The following is a 23,940-nucleotide window of genomic DNA, read 5'->3' as shown; positions in this document are numbered from 1 at the left end:
TAGATATATGTGCTGTGAAGGAAATTGTGATGTATTTTACAAGTAATTTAATTACAGTTATGCATAAAATAGTACAAAAATATTTGAAGGCAAACATAAATTAAAGAATACAGAAAAAGTTTAATATTCTCCATCTATAATATGCCTGTAATGCGCATAAAGAAAATGGTAAGCAAGCCTTCAATAAACTCAACCTAAAATCATCATTCTATCATGGAATGTCACACTTGGTCAAGCGCAGCGGGTGGTAATATATATTGCTCAAGTACAAATGCTGCAATTAAATAGGTTCTGTGTAGGCCAAAGGCCTAGGCGAGCCATAAGAACAATTCGAAACACCTACAGAATGATGCAAATAGTGGCACACCGCAGAGCTAAAATTGAACATAGCAGCTTCCAGAATTGAGATTTCGTATTTCGCAAAAATAATAGATATGTTTCTACTCCAAGATATTCCGATGACAGACATATTTAGCACCAGTTCTAAAGTCTTGGCTAATTAAAAACTGTAGAAGCGTATGGGCTACCTGCATGCCAAAACATGCGCCTCTATTAGTATTGCCTATTTACATGTTTGAGCAGTACAGGATCTGGAATCGCGTTAGTGAAGCAGGTGGGCCAACAGCATGAACATTACTAGCTGCCAATTGTTCAAGACATCCTATAAGTTATGAGAAGTCTGGCTGATTAGTTTGTCCCAATTATAATCAGATCCAGAATCTGTGGCTACTCTAAAATCGGAATCATCCAAATTAAAGATGTTCATGAGATCAGGAGGTTTTGGTGAGAGTACAGGATCAGATGTGGACAGCGACCTGCTACTAGAGTTAATATCATCCAAAGAGTTTATCTTAGGCTGATCCATGTCAAGATGCATATTTGACAACCAGTCCAACTCATTATGGCCACTGTAGCTGAAACTCTCAGTGGTAGGAACATTATGGCTGCTAAACCCATCTGGGTAGTGGCTGTTACTATTAGTGTCTATCCAGTCCATATCAAGGGGTGAGAGAGGTAACTCGAGGTCTATGGTCTCACTGTTGAGCTGCCGTGTTTGATTACCATCCATTCTTTCCTCACCTACTTGCTCTCCACCCTTCTGCTCTTCATTGCTCACTGCCTCTGGATCCATTTCTAAGTAAAAATTGTATCTATTCAATGTCAGGTTTTGACACTGGTACCGACAACTTCTTCATGCAAACAGCGTACCAGTTGGTTTACCTTTGTCTCATTCTCTGGTTGAGACAATTAAACTAGTAATATAATGATATGTGACAAGACTAACGCATAACATGAATTTTACACGGTGATAACTTATGCATTTTAACTGTTGCCTACCTAGCACTTCATATAAGCATATATTGCAAAACATTAGAACAATCTGCTGTTTAGATATTCCTAGAGTGGGTTGAAATAGGTGATTTTACTTGTTTTTGTAATATTTAAATGTGTTTTACATAAAGCAAATCTGCAACTAATATAAAATTTGCTGACCCTGAAACTATAGCAATAGTGGTATAATTTTTCTTGTATTAACTCTTTCGCTACCGCATTAAATTCTGACCGAACGATTATTCTGCCCAAATTCATTCAAACGGATTTTCGAAAAACTGATATACCGCTACTATTTAAGCAATATCTCGAGAATAAAATGAGATATCGTTTTACTGTAAATGCATCTTATTCAGGAAAAAATTCTCTACAAGATAAGTGTAAAATTGTTTAGTAAACCTCACTCTCGCAATTTTTCTGACGCTTTCTTTGCGTTGAACTAACGAGGCGTGTTTTTTATTGCCATGACGATAACGATCTGGTTTTGCCGTTTTGAAAAATAATTAGAAATGGATTGTTGAACTAAAATTTTTTCTATTGGTTGCACGTGCTTGGAAACAAGGTTGTTTCATGGGAGACAAAATTTGATTAGTCTAGCTAATATGAGGGCTTCGTAATGAATAGAAAAGTGAAACCCTATTGATAAGCTGATACATCGGCTTACGGTCTGTACTTATATTACCGCGAAAACCGATACATCGGCTTGCTGTAGCGAAAGAGTTAATGGATAGCAGCATACAATAAATTTGAATCTTTAGCAATGCGGTACATTTTTGAAAAATTATCTACTATAAAATGTACCCGAACTACTTTTGAAGTAGAATTTGCTTTCGCTATGAATTTTAGACTATCTTAAACAAACCTCTAATTAAGTATTACCGACAGCATTCAGCTGTTTCAGTGATATTTAGTCAGCTACATATCTAAAACAACGATTTGAATTTACGGCAGACCTACAATACCGCTTGTGCACAAACGTGACACATGACCATCCATCTCTCTATGAGAAATAGTATGGCTCACAAAATGCTGACTTGGCTGCTGTCACACCTAAACAATGGCTTGCTGAATTTTCAGTTTTTGTTTCAATCATCTGAGATTAAATGTTCAAATAACTGAAAAGCATGCTACAGTATGTCATGTGAAAAAGTCCGTTACCAACTGTGCATAAGAATGCTGTGTTGCAATGGGAAATCCCACCAATTACGAGTGAGGAAGAATTATGAATTACGAAGAAGATTATCAACAAAGATGAAGTTCAACAGGAGCTTCTTACTAGATCAGTTATGCAAAGCTGAGTTGTACCAATCAAATCATTCATATTCAGTATTACACAAATTACCTCGTTTTTACTCTAGCTAATAAAAATTTAATTTCCAGCAGCATTATTGCAATTCGCAGTACAATCCAAGCAAGCATTCACAGTATGGTGACATTCAAGTACTATATATGTAAAATACTAGATTCGACTTCTTAACTTATAAATTCTTAACTCGCTTGATTCAAGGTTGAAGTTTTGTTTTTACTAAATATGATAATTTATTAGTCAAATAACCGATCGGCTTTAAACACATGTTTGTCTGCTTATTGCTTTAAAAACGGTGATGCAGCCTTGCTCTTGTTTAATCAAAATGTTTTTAAAATTCATATGACAAAAGTAGTATTATAAAAGATGTTGTAAGATTTGCCATGGATTCGGATTAAAAAAGAGACTGGCAAGCAAGGTGTTGCGGTACAGGAACAAATAGAGGATGTACATGTAGGTAATATTACCTCCAGTTTGTATGAGTACATCAATAACATCACCAACGTTGATGCTCTGTTCATCATTCTCATGCAGAGCCGATGATGACAATCCCTAAAATACAATACGTTGGGTAACTAGTTTATTAATGGCCCAGAATTTTCACTTGCTACACTTATGGGATAAATGACTGAAGAGGTAATAAATGTAAACAAAAACTGAAATAGGCATTGTTACCTTCCCATCCATGTCTGCAAAATTTGGCAATGAAATTGTCTGCTCTCCAGATATCTGTGAGCTTGTTGCAAGTGTTGTTCTACAAAGAAAGATAAGATTGAGTGGTCAAATCCACAGTCAGTTTGTGTTTGTTGCCATTTTCGAAAAGTGTGATAATGAAAGGCCATCTTTAGTTTCGCAAGCAAACCATTCTAATGAGCTTGATGTGAACAGTTATACACTGGGATTTAATGCATTAACCTAGAGTAATCATTTAAATTAAATACACGTGAACAACAAAATATTGAATCACAGTTCCACTAAGACAACAAAAATCGCTGCTGCATGCTGGGTAAGAGTCCAATATTTACTTAGTAAACCATTGTAAAATATACTACGGCTACAAATTAGTCAAATCATGGTTTTCCTAGTAAACTCAATTCCTGTGGAAATGAGAACTTTTTACGTCAACAGAACAATTAATAGAAATATATGTATTTCAAAACCAAGAATGAGGTCTTTGAAACTGATTTGAAAATAATTATGAACTCGTATTGCACAAAGTAACAAAAATAAGGTAGCCTTAAAGAAAATCAGGCTAAATCTATACATAGAATGTTGGAGAGCAAATACACTAGCCAAACACTTGTCACCATACCATATGTATAGGCAGCAGGTACCACAATACTTTACTGATTTTGTGTAAATTATGAAGCATTTAATGTCTTGAAATGAATTTTTACTGCTGATAATTTTTTAAAAAGGCCTATACCTCAATCTCGTTGATAATAAGTAGTCTAATAATAGAGCCAATGATAAAAGATTTAGGTAATGTTTACTTAATCAATATGGAGTTGTTCCCTCAAAATATAAATACATCGGCATTCCAAACTAATTGGAAAAAAATGTTAAAATTGAAAAAAATGTTCTTTTGTTATCAACTAAGCTTGGCTTCAACTTACACTCTTGAAAGATGTTATAGACTACTTCACTCTTGGCTCACTACTAACCACTAACTACACTCTTAAAAGATACCCTACAGGATGATATTCAATGGATTTAAAAATTTGTGAATTTGCGGGCAGACAATCCCGCGAATAGATTAAATCCATGAATAATCAGAGTTGTTGGAACTTTTCTCAAAAAAGGGGAGAATAACTGCTAGGTAAAATTAAAAATTAGTCACCGGACGTGGCCAGTAAATATAGCTAAGTTCTAACTTCTAACCCCTGATGGTTACAAAACTTTTGTAACCATCTTGGGGGTCAGAATTGCACCAATGCATGCCATATGCCAATGCATAACAACTCTTTACAAAATTATTCAAGGTTGGCACAATTTCTTCAGAATTCAGCATGTGTTGTCAAAAATTGGTCTTGCAATTATTCACTGTGAAATCACCTCCAACAACTTCTAATACCGACGTTGATAAAATAGACAATGTATGTATATGATTTGATTTCCAGATACGATTAAATATAGAATAAAAAAGTCCTATATAGAGTTAAACACTGCTATACGCATGTTAGGGTTTTGCACTCTATTGATAGCTCGACGCACAAATTAATTTATTCGCATATGTGTTCCTCCGCGAATATAATAATCCACAAAACGCAAAAATGCATGAAAAGACAACTTTCGCAAAATCTAACTCTGTGAATAATATTGTCCTGTAGGGTAGACTGCTTCACTATGGCTCAATACTAACTACACTCTTGAAAGACATTACAGAGTACTTTTTCCTGATTCACTACTGATTACACTCTTGAAAGATATTTTAGAGTACTTCACTCCTGACTCACTACTAACTACACTTTTGAAAGATATTATAGGGTACTTCACTCCTGACTCACTACTAACTACACTCTTGAAAGATATTATAGAGTACTTCATTCCTGGCTCACTACTGACTACTGACTGCACTCTTGAAAAGACATGCATACAACCATCGATTACTTACTCTAACAGAATGGCACACGCTTAATCTCTAGTACATGTAAATACCTTAAAACCTATATTTGAGCGCCATATTTTTTAACCATTAATTTCCCCATAATGGTGTTGCACTAGAGGTGACGTTCAAATAAATTGTAGAACTTTATTTTTGCGACTAGCTCGCCAACATTTTGGGAAAATTAATATAACCCTTTTACGGATGAAGCGATGCTAATGTCACCTATATTTGGCAGTCTCCTTCGAGTAGAGCGACGTTAATGCCGTTGGCCTTCAGCATTTTTACTAAACTATTTTTCATGTATGACGAAGTAAGAGACCAAGTTAAACAAGGAACTACTTTGAGTAAAACATTATATAGATGCAGTTATCAATTATTTCGATGGTGTTACGTTTAAAGTTTTAACGAAAAAGAAAACGTTTAAAGTTTTCTTAGCTTTAGAAAAGACTTCATTATACCATACCAATGGCTACTATTATTATTACGCCGTACGATGTTCCTGAAGAGTATGCTCAATGTTCATTAAAACGCTTTAAAGTCTTGCAGTCAGGTTGTAAGCCATATTATGAACGAATTTGAAAACAATGGATTTACACCTTAGTGACCTCGAATCAGGATAATTCTGATGATTGTGACAATCGATTTTCTCAGGTACATCGTCACTAAAACTATGGTAACACTACAGCAAACAAGTACATCGTCACTAAAACTATGGCAACACTACAGCAAACAGGTACACCGTCACTAAAACTATGGTAACACTACAGCAAACAAGTACATCGTCACTAAAACTATGGCAACACTACAGCAAACAGGTAAACAGTCACTAAAACTATGGCAACACTACATCAAACGAGTACATCATCACTAAAACTATGGCAACACTACAGCAAACAGGTACACCGTCACTAAAACTATGGTAACACTACAGCAAACAAGTACATCGTCACTAAAACTATGGCAACACTACAGCAAACAGGTAAACCGTCACTAAAACTATGGCAACACCACAGCAAACAAGTACATCGTCACTAAAACTATGGCAACACTACAGCAAACAAGTACATCGTCACTAAAACTATGGCAACACTACAGCAAACAAGTACATCGTCACTAAAACTATGGCAACACTACAGCAAACAAGTACATCGTCACTAAAACTATGGCAACACTACAGCAAACAGGTAAACAGTCACTAAAACTATGGTAACACTACAGCAAACGAGTACATCGTCACTAAAACTATGGCAACACTACAGCAAACAGGTAAACAGTCACTAAAACTATGGCAACACTACAGCAAACAAGTACATCGTCACTAAAACTATGGCAACACTACAGCAAACAGGTACACCGTCACTAAAACTATGGTAACACTACAGCAAACAAGTACATCGTCACTAAAACTATGGCAACACTACAGCAAACAGGTAAACCGTCACTAAAACTATGGCAACACTACAGCAAACAAGTACATCGTCACTAAAACTATGGCAACACTACAGCAAACAAGTACATCGTCACTAAAACTATGGCAACACTACAGCAAACAAGTACATCGTCACTAAAACTATGGCAACACTACAGCAAACAAGTACATCGTCACTAAAACTATGGCAACACTACAGCAAACAGGTAAACAGTCACTAAAACTATGGTAACACTACAGCAAACAAGAACATCGTCACTAAAACTATGGCAACACTACAGCAAACAGATACACCGTCACTAAAACTATGGCAACACTACAGCAAACAAATACATCGTCACTAAAACTATGGCAACACTGCATCAAACAAGTACATCGTCACTAAAACTATGACAACACTACAGCAAACAAGTACACCGTCACTAAAACTATGGCAACACTACAGCAAACAAGTACATCGTCACTAAAACTATGACAACACTACAGCAAACAGATACGCCGTCACTAAAACTATGACAACACTACAGCAAACAAGTACACGGTCACTAAAACTATGACAACACTACAGCAAACAAGTACACGGTCACTAAAACTATGGCAACACTACAGCAAACAAGTACATCGTCACTAAAACTATGACAACACTACAGCAAACAGATACGCCGTCACTAAAACTATGGCAACGCTACAGCAAAATAAAAAATTAACTGATGTAACTCAGTCATTATTAGTATCATTTTATGGACACTTCTCCTGATCACTTTTTGTTAGGGGTTCGTAAAAATCAACCATAAATAATGGCAAAGAGGCGGTTTAATAGAGGTGACATTCAATTAATGGGTGGCACTTTTCATCCTTTTCCTATAGTAGCATTTTATTAGAGGTGGTGTTCAAATAAAAGTGGTGTTCAAATAGTGGTTTTACGGTAAGTTTATTTTATATTGTTGGAACTCTCAGAACCAAACAATCCAATGATATTTTAGCAACGAACCTTGGGACTAAAAATTAACTAGCACTTAGAAATTTCAAGGAATGTCTTATCTCTGGTAAGTGGCATGACCGTTAAACATTGCAGCCTATATTGTGGTGACTTGAAGATATTCTAAGAACTCACGGCGCAATTTGATCAGGTGTAGCTAGTTTTGGTATCATCTGCTGCAGGACACCGTTTCCTGTATGAAGTATCACCTTGTATGCCGTCATTTTACCATCTGGTGTTGCAAGATATACTTGCTTGTCCGGTATATTTATAGGAGTTGCCTGCTGCTGCATATGCTGTGAAAATTCTTGACCCTGTTGTTGACTGCTCTGCTGTAATAATTCTTGCATCTGAGGCAGAACAGCGGAGGGCACCTGTTGGAGCTGTGTCACTGAGGGTACCTGCTCCTGCTGCGAAGATACTGTCTGTTGAGGTGCAGGAGTTGGTGTAGTAGCCAATGGCTGATGCACCATTGGATATTGCTGTTGAAATTGCATCAACTGCCTCTAAAATGATACAGAAAGAGATAATTGAGAATTACACGTGGTTTGGAATGATCAAGGGCACAAAGCGAGTGGATTCTAAGCTATCTAGTCTGAAAAGAATGTACTGAGCATTATAAAGTTCTAGGGATATGGAGGCTAGAAAGTTGTGAGATGCTATAGAGGAAGCCAGAATGGAGACAACTTACCGTGAGTACCTCTATCTGTTTGGCCTGTGCACGCACAGTCTTATGCATGTCTGCTGTTGTCTTACTTGATTGGCTAAAGAAGAAACAATCAATAAGCTGCATGAAGGAAATATTGAATAAAAGGAACTGGCCTAGGCATTGTTACGAAACGATTCTTGTTAGTTAGATTGTACAGGAGCAACGATTAGTAAAAACAGTGCAATTATGCCTACAGTTCAAAGCTAATTTCTTTATGATTAATAAACCCGACTGGGAGCCTGTGAGAAGCAAATTAACGCAGTTGAGCTGCACAACTAATTGAGGCAATGTCTCTATTCCTAAAACAAAGACCGCATAGCTGCTGCGCCTAACAAAAGTTGTCGGTGTCTAGCTGTCTAGCTGGTGCAATGAGATCACAAAGCAAGCGCTTGCTTTGCACTTCTTCGCATAATTAGAGCATTGAGCAGAAAAAGCAGAGCTCCTTGCATCATCTCAGCACCGATTGTTTCGTGCTGATATACATTCCAAGAGATATTGGAAAAGATTGGCACCTATTTAGCTACTTGCTCTTGTTTATCCACCTAAGATTTGGTGAGTAAATTTACTAGGAGCATCACTCCTGAACCACATGCGGTACAAGATGGCCACCGCTTACCTCGTAGACTCATCAGTTTCCATTCCCGGATTTATTGAAGGAGATTTTAAAAGGTCCTCCATTGGTGAGCTGGGAGTTTGAGGAGGAGAACTAATGTTTGGAGGGAGAACAGAGCCAGATACACTAGTTATGCTGGCAACACTGGGTGGTGCCATTATTACTTCATCAGAGAAGCTCTGAACGCTTGGTGTTGCAGCCGAATAACTCAATTCTGAGCTGGGCGCAGGGCTTGCCGTGCTGACCGATGGGATGCTTGCTGTTTAGAGACAATAATAAATACATCACACACTTTCAAGGCATAGATGCGCGAGGGCAGTGCGCAGGGCATTCCTAATTGAACCTCTGCCACTGCGCATGTTGCCATTAAACAAGAATAGTAAAAGGGATGTCTCAAAAAATACAGTGAAACCTTAAAGTTGATCGATCCATCTAGATATTAGTTTTATAAATTGCAATATATATATATATACATGTATATATGCATATATATATATATATACATGTATATATATGTATATATACATGTATATGTGATTTATATATATTGCGATTTATAAAACTAATATCTGGATGGATCGATCAACTTTAAGGTTTCACTGTATTTTTGAGACATCCCTTTTACTAGTCTTGTTTAATGGCAACATGCGCAGTGGCAGAGGTTCAATTAGGAATGCCCTGCGCAAAAGATAAGTGAACTATTTAATTTTCTAATTTATATATATATATATATTCTGGCAAGAATACATGAGATTTTGTCTAATTCCAGAGCCAATAAGCAACAATAAATACTAAATAGTATCTACATAAAGCATTGAAACAGAGAAAAGGATAAAAACAAAATTTTAATTTAAAAACGTAAAATACATGTGAAAACAAAATTATTAATCAATAAAAAGGTTCTTATCATTGTTTCACCATAGAAACACGTGAATGGAAGTGTAGTCTTGGCATTGCGCATGACTGGTGGTTGAGTGAGTGATAAAAATGCGTGGCATAGCTTACTTTAACTTACATTGCACATAATCTGAGATACATATTTGCTTAAATTTTCATTACATGTCTAAAAGTTCATACATATAGGGTCTAGTGGAAGAGGTTTGATTGTACTTGGAAAACTTGAGGAAGTGCATAAGTGGTCATAACTGAGAGCTGCTCATCATGTCACGACTAAGTTTGCATTTAAAACTGTGAGCTTATAGGCTTGATATACTATCGCTGAGGTGATCTGTTCAGATGGTAGTAGAGATGAGCATTAAATCCATGAAATGCAATAGCGCTGCACAACAAAACAGAGAAGGTAACTCCAATAGGAAGTAACACTGGATACAGGTCGTTGTTAACTTGCGAATGCGTTATGTTCCGACCGACACATCCTAACCCGGTCTGGATGTAAGCCGAACCGTTATATATATTACTATTTATGCCACCCTTTAAATATAAAAACATACAACATGCAATGCAAAATAAAATTTTTCCAAGCAGTCTTTTTGTTCACATCGGCGAACATTCTTATCGACAATACATTACCGCAAAAACGGTAAAAATTGATTTGTGGCCAAAAATATCTCAACCTATACAAAAAAAAAATTCACCAAAAGAAAATAAATTTAAGGTCGTTGAGTCGCCTAGGCTGTAATTCGACATCAACCTGTATTCTGACATAGACGCGAAAGAGATCGCAAAAGGCAATGTTACCTGAGAGCTCCCTCAGCTGGTGCTCTCTTAGCCGCTCAATGAGCTGCGGCTTAGAGCCAGAAACGGTCAAATCCCTCCGCTTCAGTTCCTGCTTCAAGTCGGCCACTTTGAGGTCCTCGAGGTGCGAGAGAGAGCGAGAGACATGCAGCACAGAGTGGCTGTTACTGGATATTGTCGTCGGTGGAGATCTGATGGAAAAGCTTGGTGTCTCAGGTCGGCTCCGGGCTAAATCTGGATTAGGCGTTGGTGGTTCCTGCATTTCATGAATGTCAGATACCTGTGACTGTGAGAGCGGTGTCGCAGGTGATGCTTTGACAGAATGGAGAAGAGTTGGAGCATTTGCCTTGCTCTCCACTTCCATTTGACATTGAAGGTAGAGATTCTGCTGGTGCACTCTCATCTCATGAGCTGTCAAACCGTCAAGTCTTTGCATCGGCCCAGTTGTAGTTACAAAGGTGCCAACTGAGTTGGAAGCTTTGGATGTCGGAGGTCCCTTATATTCGTGAAACTTTATAACTCGCTGCTTTGTTTGCTGCTTAGATCGAGAGTGACGAGAGTTGCGACGGTTTGGTCGACTAGAGATTGCACCTTGCTGCTGCGACCGGGAAGATGTAGGGTACGGCTGCTGTGGAGATGGCAACACAAATTGTCCTGGAGGGCGGAATGGTTGTGATGGCTGAGAGGTGAGAGGTATGCTAATAGTTTGACCTCCAATAGTCCTGCTTAATGTGGTCGGTTTGTTAAGCAACGGAGAAATATCTGGTGGGCTTGGCACTTGTGATGCATTAAAACTAGTGCAAGTACTAGTAATACTGTTAGAATCGTCAAAGTCCAAAGGATCAGGCGAAGACTGACCAGACTTGGGACTCTCCACCACATATGGCTGTTTCACCACACTCGATGTCTCCACCGCATCCTCCGCTTTCTGAAATTGTAGCTTGCCTTCTACAAAGCATAAAAAAGCATTCCTTCAAGGACAAATTTCACCTGATCCATTTGTTATTACTAGTAAAGGGTCTTAACACACCCAGCATCTGCCTATATATTCTGAGATAAACAGCCCTTGTGCAGGGGCGGCGAATTTCAATCACAGATTGGAACCAAAGCATAAATAAGTTAGCGAGTCAATGAAAGCTGAAAGTGGTGATCATTAATGTTGTGAAGGGGAGGGGGGGGGGGGTGGAATCTAGAGGGCAGCAAACAAGCTCATCAGCCCTGTATTATTGCTATTTGACATTAATACCTTCTCATTGAGCTGGCTATTAGATGAGTCATCTAGGACAAGCTGTTCTATATAGCCAGCTAAAACTGCCACATACTGAACAAATTCAGCAGACAGCTTATACTTTTCCTAGTGTTTTGAATTTAACGGTCAAGTTGATTATTCACTTTAAAGTACATAATACCCAGTTTTTAAATGATAACCTAAACCTAAGGGCCATAATCTATACAGAATGACAGTTTTGAGTGCGATGACTATATGCTTGGATTTAAAATGGCATTGGTTCATTCAGTACCTTCAAGGGCAGTTTTAATCGGGTCGTCAACCTCTAATATCCTCTGTGTGACTAACTCGAGAGGGCCAGGCCGGTGTTCTAGTTTCTCATTCAACTCGTCTGTCAGTTTGGCCTTTTTGAGTTTCCTTTGCATGCTCTGCAGTGATGGGTCGACATTTGAGTCTGCAAAGTAGAGTAGTAGTGCTCACTGTCTCACCCACTAGGCTTCGATGCGAACATCACATGGCAACACTGAGCATACATAAGCCAGCATCTCACCAGCAAACCTAAGCCACATCCACGAACTGAGAATTCACCAGCAAACCTAAGCCACATCCACGACCTGTAAACCCAAATGTGGCCAGCCTCTGTATAAAGCGATGCATGACCGACTTACATGCAGTGCCCATCCTATAAGCAAATATATGAGGCTCATCCAAGACCTCAGGTCATCAGTTCCCCATACGAAATAGATAAGCAAATTGGCCAATAAGAAATGAGTGATGCTCATAGTGCACTCTCGCTTTGCGGTTGCCATAAATTGCAGACAAAAAAATGTGAGGGGCAATGGTAATGAAGCAATGCTCTTACCATCCAAGATGTGATGCTGAACGAGAAAATCACGGGCAGGCCTACGCTCTATCTTGTGTTTGAGGATATCGCCGGTCTACAAAAGCCATTTGAGACTTTGATATCAAAATTGAATGTTAAACACACAGACTTAGTGTAAAATATACTACACACAAATATTTAATAATGAACTATCAATATCACATTCAACATTCATTGATTACATTTGCAGAGCTAGAGCGAGGGAAGGGCAGAGCTGTCTTAGGCTTGCCTACAAAGTAGATGCTCTCCTATGCAAACAGATTAGGTGAATGCAATTAGGCAGCAGCAGTGCCTATTATCCGATGGTGAAATGTATGGATATGAGAAACCTGCTTGCGCATAAATAGTAGAGTGTGCCTAGCGCTTGAACATACGCAACATCGCTGAGCCGGCACTTGATATGCCGGCTAGTGTTGCAAGATGCCACTGCTTAGTGGAATCTACTCCAGCCAGCTGCTCGTCATGAAATTTTTCTAGTAACTATTTAGAAAATCCGTAAGACAGGTGGCGCTAGGTGAGTTATAACTCGAACTGTTGGAAATGCATGAAACACTACCATTAGCTAGCACCAGCTCCAAGCATTTCAGGCAAGGTCATGACCTAATCTAGAGAAGATTTACAGCGATGTCACTGGGTTCTGCACAGTTCACTTTATCTGCTATCCTGCTGCCCACCAATCTATAGAGAACCTAGAATATCTATAGAAGTTTGAATGACCAAGTGTATGGGTGATGTCTCTACCGTTATTGCTCCTAAGCCTGTGCAAGCAGCTTTGTACCATAATAATGTATCTATGAACTCAAAACAGCACATTGCACCTTCTAGAGGTTTCACCATTTAATAAGCAGTCAGTTAACATGCAAATTCGCATTCCCAAAACATTGTCAAAACCAAGCTAAAGAAGAAATGCTACTAATCTAAAAAGACTACTCAAACTACAGTATCCTCTTTCAAATTTGTTCAAAATAGAATTTGGAAAAAATAGAGCCACACCCCTCTCTTTATTCGAAAAGAATGACGACTGAATAAAATCACAACAGTTGAATCGAAATCTAGTCTGAGACAGCAAACACACGATAAACTCGGTTAACTTTTAATCCTTTTGTGTTCATATTATTCTTCCAATGGCAGCCACAGTGCCAACTATAACATGTCATTGTTAAGAGATGTTTAGTTGCTTAAAATAATGCAAAACTAGGGTTAGTTAGCTAGGCAGACATGATATAATGACTTTAACCTGTCATACATTCTGCTATACAACAGCATATTAATTCGCCTTGCTGGTGATTTTTTTTAACAATGTCAGAGAAGTACAACTCCAACTACATAAACAAACACTAGAGAAACTTTACAGAAATGTCTTGCTGTGTGCAGTCTCTCTTGGCAGTGAGATGATTTTTGTACAGTCTGCCTAAAACTAAAATTTCACATACCTTGGCTCTCTCCAGAAGTATTCTTTGTCCAGCAAAGGCGTATGGAGATGCTAAAACAGAGAAAAGCATAGGAGAGGTGTCAGCGGTATCTCTCAACTGTGAAACTTACTTAGGGTATACTCAAAGAAATTAGTAACAAACTATTAGAAGGTGAACATAGAAAGCAAAAACAGTCATTATGTTCAAAACAAGCTACTAATTTTAGGGATTTTACATAGCATGCCAATCAGTTGCTAAATTAATACCAGTTGACTAAATCCTCCATCCAATGCCACAAACAGGAAAGAATATAGTGTAATAAGTTGATGATACTTTTTGTTAAAAGACAGTTGGAGAAAAGGAAAGCAAATGCCTTGGGCTGTTGCAACAAAAGCCTGGACAAAAATACCTACGAGGATAAATCCCAGCATCCACCAGTTCTGGCACAGACCTCCTCACCATCAGTTTTCTGTTGAGAACTGGAACATAGAAAAAAGGCCATGATGGTTGAATAGATGGCTGTTGATTAGCTCACCACGTATAATGTGTATAATTAGGCAGCAAAGCATGGCTCATGCTGCATCCCCTAATGCAGCATGTCTGCGTCTAATTGCCGATTCACCAGAACAAAGCAGACAATAGAATGCAAGATCCCTTACAGCAGTACTTAATAAATTATACTGAATTCAACTAAGCACTATCTCACCAAACAAATGTCACCTTTTGAATTCAAAAACACACAAAACTATAAATCACTGATTAATGAGAACATAATGTTTCTCCATAAGTCCTGTAGAAGTTATTTCCTAGAGCTGTTTACACCTGAGAGGCTTTCAGCAATGGGCCTAACTCAGCACCCATTTTTAAAGACAAATTGCCAGGATGCCAATTTTACAACTGGTGTCTGACTACAGCGCAAAGTCCTAGAGACAAAAGCAATTATGACAGACTCTTAAAAACATGTTAAAAAGAATATCCAAATAGCGATAAGACTAGCGATAGACAAAATCATTGCTGTCTTCTTACTACGGAAGTAGTACTATAACTTACCCTGTTTGTTTGCATTCATGTGTTCAGCGATAGACAATTGGTCCATTTGATACTGTGGAGGGCTGTCAGGTTGTGAGCCGGGAGACCCTGTTCCACTGCTTGTGGTCGGTAAGGATCCACGCGCAGCAGCCATGTTTTCTTGCTCCCGACAGTCACGGCAATAAATCCTATGTATGTATTGACTTAGGAATGCTTCCTTTTCAGGGTCTGCTGAAACCGGTTTCCCATAGAGGGATGGCCAGTTGCTAGAGTCAGTGCTCGATGCGTCAGATCTCGTTGGTGATGGCACTTGCCTTGAGTTCTCTCGCTCTGCAAGAAACTCAGCGAATGTAGGTATATGCGATGTCGTTGGCTTACTGATCACCTCTGTCTCCATCGTAAACAATTTTTTTGTATCCGAAATGGAAATGTTGGAATCCTCCGCACAACCAACAATGCCAAGCTATGCTGCCCGAATGTCATAACAAATATTAAAGACACAAAGCACAGCAATGCACATAACTGTCGGCGAATCGTGCGGAGTAGAAGCAAATGGGAAGATCAGGCTCTGATACTAATAACTTGCACAGGTAATTAAAGGTTACCGCTATCTTCCACTAATGAGAGACATAGGCTCCGCCTCAGTTTTCTTGTGTAGGAGTGTGCGGATGAGTTGCGAATGGGTCAAGGTTAAACGCATCGAACTAGGATGAAAGGGTAGTGTATCAAAAACATGAAAAAGGCGAATGCGTAGAGTGAAAATAGGTAATGAAGTGAAGCACTAGCGAAGCAGAAAGTATGAACACGAACCATGTCTATGAACAAGTCAGCAAGCAAAACAAGCAATCGGTACATGAAAGCATGCGGTAATGCTAGAATCGTGCAAGCTAGTTTTCTCTCCTCCAATAGTTTCCTCTGACAAATGACACTGCCTGCTGCAAACTGCACGCCTAAATTGTCACTTTACCAACCTGTCTCATAATCTATCCAGGAGTCAGTGTCTAGACTTACTCTCGAGTATTCTAACATGGCAGTACGAGATAATCTCGCCAATTTTGGTCCGTACATGTGAAAAAGGACAAGAGAGCGAATGAGCAGAAGCACCATTTGATGATGGCAATACGCAGGACAAGTGTCCCTGTAAATGGCTGCACACAAAGTGATCAAGTGATGCCAGGGAGCTGTAATAGCCAGGCTGATCCGGGAGTGTGCAAACAAGATTACTTCCTACAGGCATAAGATGTCAGGATTTGGTTCATGTCCATTCAGCTTTCTATTGACTGCGTCTATGTACTTAGCAGATATAAAGTCAGTAGAAAAGCGTGAAGAGATGTACACTGCGGGGGTCTGTGCCGATCGGACTCTCAATACATTTCCACCATTGACCAGCAAATCAGTTATAATATCCACAAAGCAGCTCTATTAATAAATCTTGGGGCTTGTGACCAAATTGGCATACCTATAAATTCATACTCGAGCAGCCAAGGTGGGTGAGGTAACAACAAAGAGTCCCAAGCAGCAGAGCGTACAAAGCATAATAGAAAAAGAGAGTCACAGGTGATTTGAGTTATATGAAGATAGACAGTTTAGATGACTAAGAAGAGGATGCCATAGATAATCACTCACTGAACTTGCGGCTTGAGAAAAGTAAACTAAGCGATGTGACTTACCTATTGACACATGCTACATGGCAGCTACATGATGCTGACTTCAAGTATCGAGCAAACAATATAGAATAGGCTGAAATGAGACCCTCACTCGGTATGGCTCTACAACAACAGAGCATAAGGTCTACTTTGCTAGTTGAATGAGGAGAAATTTCATGCAATACAATAGCATGAGGAAGGTCAGACAAAGATAACTTCCTCCTTCAGTATACAATTGTTGAATATAAAATGCGCTCTATAAACCCTCTTTATATGTGCAATTATGTGCACATACTATAAGCACACGTTCAACGTGTTAGCCCGAGAATTTCTTTTTTTAATCTACTGAACTAAACCTAAACCATTATGCAAAAACTCAAATTATCCCGCTTTAACACAGCTGTGAGCAAAAACCATGATTGGCAGATGGGTTGTAGGAACATTAATTAGAAAAATTCACAAAACCATAAATGCATAAAGTGACAGTTCCTTTTGTGAGGTCTTCATAAGCTACAAAGGGCAGCCTGGTTGAAAAGCAGTTACTTGAAAGGTCAGCACATGTATTTCTTTTGCAGCCAGTGATAGCCTGTTAACTACATCCAGTCTTGGTACCTTTATCACTAGCTGGTAACTAAACAAGACAAACAAGCATTGAGTTGATTTTGGAGCTGACAGATGAATAAGATGTATTTTAAGCACTACAGCACGTAGTATTCTAACTCTCAAACTGTTTAATTCAACTGGTAGTAAAAAATTAAATATTTGACGTTTGATAAAAGAAAAACTGTCACTTTACTTTCGCAATATCGCTTATTTGAGTGGCACACTATAACTTTAATTGCAGAATCTAACAAAGATGCTTCCAATAAATATTTCAAACAAAACCATTTTATCCAAAATGAGCTGAAAATGAATAATGAACTATTTTAGGTCTTATGAAAAAAGCAAGGCGTCTGAACTGCACCTATAAGCAACATACTATTATCAACTTCCATATAAACAACACATAAGATAACTTTTTAGATTTACAAATTATTTTAAAAATAATAATATTATACTGTCAGATATGGAATCTAAATCAAAGCATCTGAATTACAAGACATGACATAAACCTTGTTTCTTTAGCAACTACTCTGAATTGATATCACCTTTCAGACTCTAACAAAACATTCAAACTGTCAGGTAAATCAGTGAACCTCTTAAAATAAGAGTTTATAACGAAACTCTACGAAATTATAAATACTCTATAAAGTTTTGCATTAAAAACAATAAGATTTGGAAATAAAAAAAATCAAAGGCGATTATATCATTAGTGGCATATTGAAAACTGAGTGATTGAGGCATCAATATATATTTTTCCATGTTGGTGTGTCGCTCTAGCAGGGCCGTATTGTTCTATGAGGCAGCCTCTGCTGTGCAGAGGCAAAATTTCAGCACCCATAACGGCCAAACGGTGATTTTCTTGTTGTTTAGTGTTGATAATGTTCGGACGAAAGGTGTGAACGTATCGTGCGAAGCCTGTTTTCAGAATATTACTAGTGGTTGCAAACCTAGCGAATCCATTTCGACAACATTGTTTACTGCTGAGAATGGAACGGAAAACAGACGTTTCGGTTTTGTCCGTTCTGGATTCACATATTTAATGATAATGATTAAGTTTTAATGTGCTAGACGTTGTTGAACCGACGAAGAGTTTTGATTTTGACGACTACCATAAATTCTGGACTTTTAAAACATTTACTTCTACTTAAGATCAATATTTTGATAGTTATGGGAAGCCAATTACTTACGGAATCGTGTAGAATAATTCTTGGTTGGCTTTATTAGCCTTATTGCAGTTTTACGAAATATTTTGACGATAGTCACTTGACTGATTACAATTTGGAAATGATATTTGAAATGTTTTCTTTATTATTATATTTGTTATATCGACGCTGCGTGAAGCAGACGTGTTTAGAACTATCTTGAAACTTTAAAAAAAAAAAGAGATTTGCCGCGAGCTTTCTTCTTACTGCTCATATATCGAGTATGCTTGCTAATTCTTCTACACTTTCTTTATGTGAAAATATCTACTCCATTGCATGGAATTCAACTCAGGATTTTCTAAGGCTATATGCATGTAACAGCCGATTTAAACTTTTTGTAATTTTGTGTTTTTCTTTTTTTAATATCTGCTTGACAAGCTCTAGTCACGTATTATATGTCTATAATTTGTTTGTTTAGTGAGCTACATGTATATTATTATCTATATTTGCATGGAAATATTTTTCGTATAGTTTTTATTTTATGCTCACTCGTTGAACCTGTTTATCCATGGGTAAGGGTAGTACCATTAGCACCAAACCTGATCACCCAATGCGTGAGAAGAATCTCTAACTTCGTTAAATTCAAAATCAACCATCTTCAAATTTAAATAATCTTCAGGAAAGAGCTCTGACATCACGTTGAACTTTGAGTCACTCAGTAATTGGTGCTCTTGTTATAGATCTAGATAGCTCAAATTAGTTTCATTTTTCTACCATTATTTTTTCTCAGCAGAATCGCAAACCTAATATTCAATTTTAAATAATCTTTAGTCTTTTATTTATAGATCTGCTGTTTAGAGTTTATTATCAAATCTTAATCAATAATCGTAATATTTTGCTTTCTTACCCCTGGCACAAGTTTACATACCACATGATATGTATTCAATAATTCGTACGGAAGGTGATACACAGCATTCTTGATGATTTTTGAGAAATTTTTCTAGCACTATCCTTGCTTGTATAAGTTACAATAATACAATTAAAACTGCTCTCATATAGGGTTTTTTGTGTGCGTTCTGTAAAATTTTTATGGATATTCGGGAGGGCCTTGCACCCCTCCCGAACCCGCCCGTTGGCCGCTCGGATCTACAGCCCTCACAAGTTGCCTAAGGAGGCTACTCAATATATTGGCAGAGGCATCCTAAAAATGAACAATACAGCCCTGCGCTCCAGCTATAGCTATTAAAATCTTGCAATAAAAAATCCGTATCGCAGAAGATTTGATTTCGGACCCTCCAGTTTGCCAGTCCGACGGCCTTAATAATTCCGCCACACAAGCTTAATAGATTCCTAGGCGATATATGTCGCTATATGGGAGCAAATACACAACGGCTTTCCGTTACTACGCAGGGTGATTGTGTAACGTCGTGAAATACTGGTAGCTCCTATTAGTAAGCTTACTCAAATTATCTATTGGCAATGTGCCAGGCTAATAGCAAGTGGCAGGCAACTCTCATTACCTCTCATTGTCTATAAGCTGATCTTTAATACCCGGGCAATGCCGGGTAGTACAGCTAGTTAATGTGTAAAGAAGGCTACGAGCAACTTTCTCAACATATAAAATAAACTCTTACAGTAAAACAAACTTCATTTGGCTTCATTATAAGTACTAGGCTGCCATGCTAACCAAATTGAGAGGCAGTGACACCAAGTCAAACATAATAATGCATTAGGCAGCTCAAAATAGATACAATTTTAATGTATAATGACACATTTTTAATCTACTTTCTATGCACCGTTCAATCACTCACATGGTTGGCAGATGCACTGAAGTGATTTAGCATGCATCCATACTTAAAGGTTGACTTGCAACAAAATTCACATTACATTTATTTGGTATCAAAAGATTCACCATGTCTTACTCTGTTGTGTTGTAGGTGCCAAATATGTGGAAATGTGATTACAAGCTCTTAAAAGCTCAAAAACGAAAAGCTGTCGTAGATTGGAATCAGTATATTTCTCTGACGTAGTCATTACATTTGGTTATTGTTTTGTCAAGTGATGTTCTCATGTGAATTGAAAGGCCAATAAAAGGCTCAATATGAAACTTCTCGTAGCACTAGTTAATGAAAAACACTTCGGGTTTTACTGAAGACCCCGTATCAAATATAGATGCTCGCTACTTTACAGTTTTGTTTCGGCTTGGTCTAATCGTCTAGTCGCAATCTGATCATGTGACCCATACTTCGCAAATAATTTCTGCAGCATTTTTCGATTGTCACATGTGACCAACAGGCTCATCATGTTTATCAGACAATGATATGTACTCCTTCGAGCTAAGGTTAAAATATTAAACGAATTTTCATGGTAGGTTATAAGATATCAGTGCTGAAAGTGACAGCATTACAATGATGATAAAATAGACGCATAAGAACAATAGACATGGTTTTATTGAATGCGTGAAGAATATTTGTGAAAATAGTTCGATGAATGAGGTTGCGTGAAAGAGTAAACAGAAGCCACCTTGTACAACTGCGTTCCATTTGAGCTGTTTTGGAAAGACATTTTAATCTACGGCAGTCTCGCGATGGCGGCGGTTAACTGTTCGCTTTTTAGCTTTTAAGAGCTTGTAATCACATTTTCACATATTTTGCACCTACAACACAGCAGAGTAAGATATGGCGAATCTTTTGATACCAAATAACTGTAATGTGAATTTTGTTGCAAGTCAACCTTTAATAATTCTATCACCAAGTCTAATACTCACAATAAATATTAATATTTTGCCAACTTCATACTTTAATGTTCTATTATGGAGTTGTCAATAATAACCTTGGACACGATCAAAATGAATAGAACAATCTTATGCATACAACTTGTCTTCAGTTTCTGCAATCTATCGCACTCTCACCTGTTTCTAAATTGCGTCTAATTAATGTTAGTGCATAAAAAAATGTTCATTTTCATAAATCCTAGGTGGCTCATGCTATTTCATCCATGGTATGTAACAGTTTAGTACGTATATGTATAACAAGCAGGCTTAGGAGGCAGAATACAACGTTGCAAAAACTGTGTGGCAAGAGATTATAATATACTGTAGAGCACTTCTTCAAAGTTATAAAAAATTTAACAGAAAAAAATAAGACTGCCTCTACACAAGACAAAGAAATATTCCCACGACCTAACGAGCGGAGCAAATGTTTGAGAGTTTTTATGATAAATGCATGTGCACACAACTTACGAAAATTATTCATCAACAACGTCGCAAACCCTTGTATCGAAATCTCATCAACAAATTTAACCATTTTTTGTAGAGTCGTTAAAGTATAATAACGATACAAAACACATATAAGCCTATTTGAATATGTTACCAAGTCTTTGAAAATTGTCGACATATTCCTAAACCTTACCCATCTGATCGGATTATACACAAATAGACAGATTAATTTGGCCAAAAATCTTTATTAAAACTGGCCAAGCCTTACTTTTATCAAAATTAAGACCGGCAAACAAAACGCCGAGCGACAGAGAATAGACCCATTAAGTCATGCGCATTTCACGAAAAAATAACGTGCACATTTCACCCGTCTATAGCATTGTCGAATTGCCAAAGGTTTCTGTAATTAACGTAGAAGTACAGAAATCGTTTCTTTTTTGCCGATTTCAAAGTAACTGACATTTTGGAAACTTTTGAGTACTTTGGTATTCTAACTGATGTCCAAAGCAGTGAAAGTAAAGGAAATGATGAGGATATTTTCTTCTAATGATTCTTTATGAGATTATTACAATATTTAATTATAAGTTTGGATGACTATTGAAGTCTTATAGTCACACTAACAACATCGATGATGGGCAATACGTTACTGTTATTTTTTCTAAATAGTTTTATTAAATAGATTTTCTGAAAATCTATATAAATATCACAACTTCTTGATATTGTTAGCTATGACGTTTTGAAATGTAAACAAAATTGTGCATTGGTTTTCTATTATTACTGTATTACTATATTAATAATATTGGTTATTCAAATAATATCAGTGCATTTTACTACTAATATTGCATTTCTCCTATTGCAGGGGGAGAGATATAAACATATAAACTTTTCCTTTCATTATTGCTGTTTGTCATGACCAAACACTTTTTTAAATAGATTTTCTAAAAATCTATATAAATATCACAACTTCTTGATATTGTTAGCTATGACGTTTGGAATGGTAAACAAAATTGTGCATTGATTTTCTATTATTACTATATTAATAATATTGGTTATTCTAATAATATCAGTGCATTTTACTTCTAATATTGGCCAATGTTGCATTTCTCCTATTGCAGGGGGAGAGATATAAACATATAATCTTTTCCTTTCATTATTGCTGTTTGTTGTATATAATAACGCCCACACCCAGTACATTACAGCTACCATTGCAGTTATCCTATTGCACTGCAGTGCCATTTGACTGCTAATATTGCATTTCTCAACCATCAGTACCTTCTTTTTTCCAATATCACTTTGGTCGTGGGCTGTATGACAGGGGAATTTCTAGCTATAATCTTGTTGAGAAAGGGTTCCATTTTTTAAAGTTGCCATCTTTCATATATTACACAACGTGTCAATTTTTTGTGTATAAAGAAGTGTTTGAAGACATGCTCTGTAAACTACATAGAGTTTTTGCCAGTGTGTCTAACCATACATAGGGAACTCACAAAAATCTAATACAACTAAAACTTGACTTGCTATCACCTTACTATACAAAGTTTTTGACATATGACATGAAACTTCAGCAAACGCTTGACTTGACATCCGAAATAATGTTCGGCATACAATGTCCACAGTATCTCAAAACTTTGCAGTTTTTTAAAGCAATACCTATGTAACCAGCTTCCCTTTGGATCACTTTTTTATAATATTGAATCAATATTAAACAGGGCGTCATACCTTCATGTTAGAGGTTTTAAATCGTTTAAAACTAGTAAGGCTAATACGGCTGGTAGTAATGATGACAAAAGGAAGAACACAATGCTCTTTGTAAAACTAAAACAAAAATTTACAAAAAAACATGAACATACATTTTGGTTCAGTTTTTTAAAACATTTACATAGCCATTTATTAGCCATTTTAGGAAAAAAGCACTACGACAAAAGAAACCTGAAACAAGTAAATGTTAAATGGCTTGATAAATAATTAGAGAAAAGTGTAAAACATATCAAATGAAAAGACTAAAAAATATAAACAAATTATGTTAAGTTAAAGTTGGATGGTCAAAGTTAAACTAGGTCTGTATGTCTCCCACCTCTACCTACACACCATTTGTCACTTGTATAGCCA

The 23,940-nt window shown here is 37.3% G+C and overlaps 1 protein-coding gene across 1 annotated transcript; it reads right to left on the bottom strand.

Moving 5' to 3' along the window:
- Positions 1-10: 10 nt before the first annotated feature.
- LOC137386099 (myocardin-related transcription factor A-like) lies at positions 11-16,999 on the bottom strand. Its single transcript, XM_068072779.1, has 13 exons — positions 16,894-16,999; positions 15,245-15,553; positions 14,608-14,673; positions 14,216-14,265; positions 12,762-12,837; positions 12,192-12,353; positions 10,675-11,619; positions 8,980-9,235; positions 8,346-8,418; positions 7,790-8,160; positions 3,314-3,392; positions 3,106-3,190; positions 11-1,134 (listed from the first exon to the last, which is right to left on the bottom strand). The coding sequence occupies exons 2-13, from the start codon at positions 15,375-15,377 to the stop codon at positions 662-664; spliced, it is 2,769 nt and encodes a 922-aa protein (XP_067928880.1). The 5' UTR covers positions 15,378-15,553; positions 16,894-16,999; the 3' UTR covers positions 11-661.
- Between the last annotated feature and the right edge of the window lie 6,941 nt (positions 17,000-23,940).

Source organism: Watersipora subatra, chromosome 1, assembly GCF_963576615.1.
Source record: "Watersipora subatra chromosome 1, tzWatSuba1.1, whole genome shotgun sequence".
NCBI lineage: Eukaryota > Metazoa > Bryozoa > Gymnolaemata > Cheilostomatida > Watersiporidae > Watersipora > Watersipora subatra.
The sequence above is the reverse complement of the archived record's forward strand: the minus strand, read 5'-3'. Positions and strand labels throughout refer to the sequence as shown.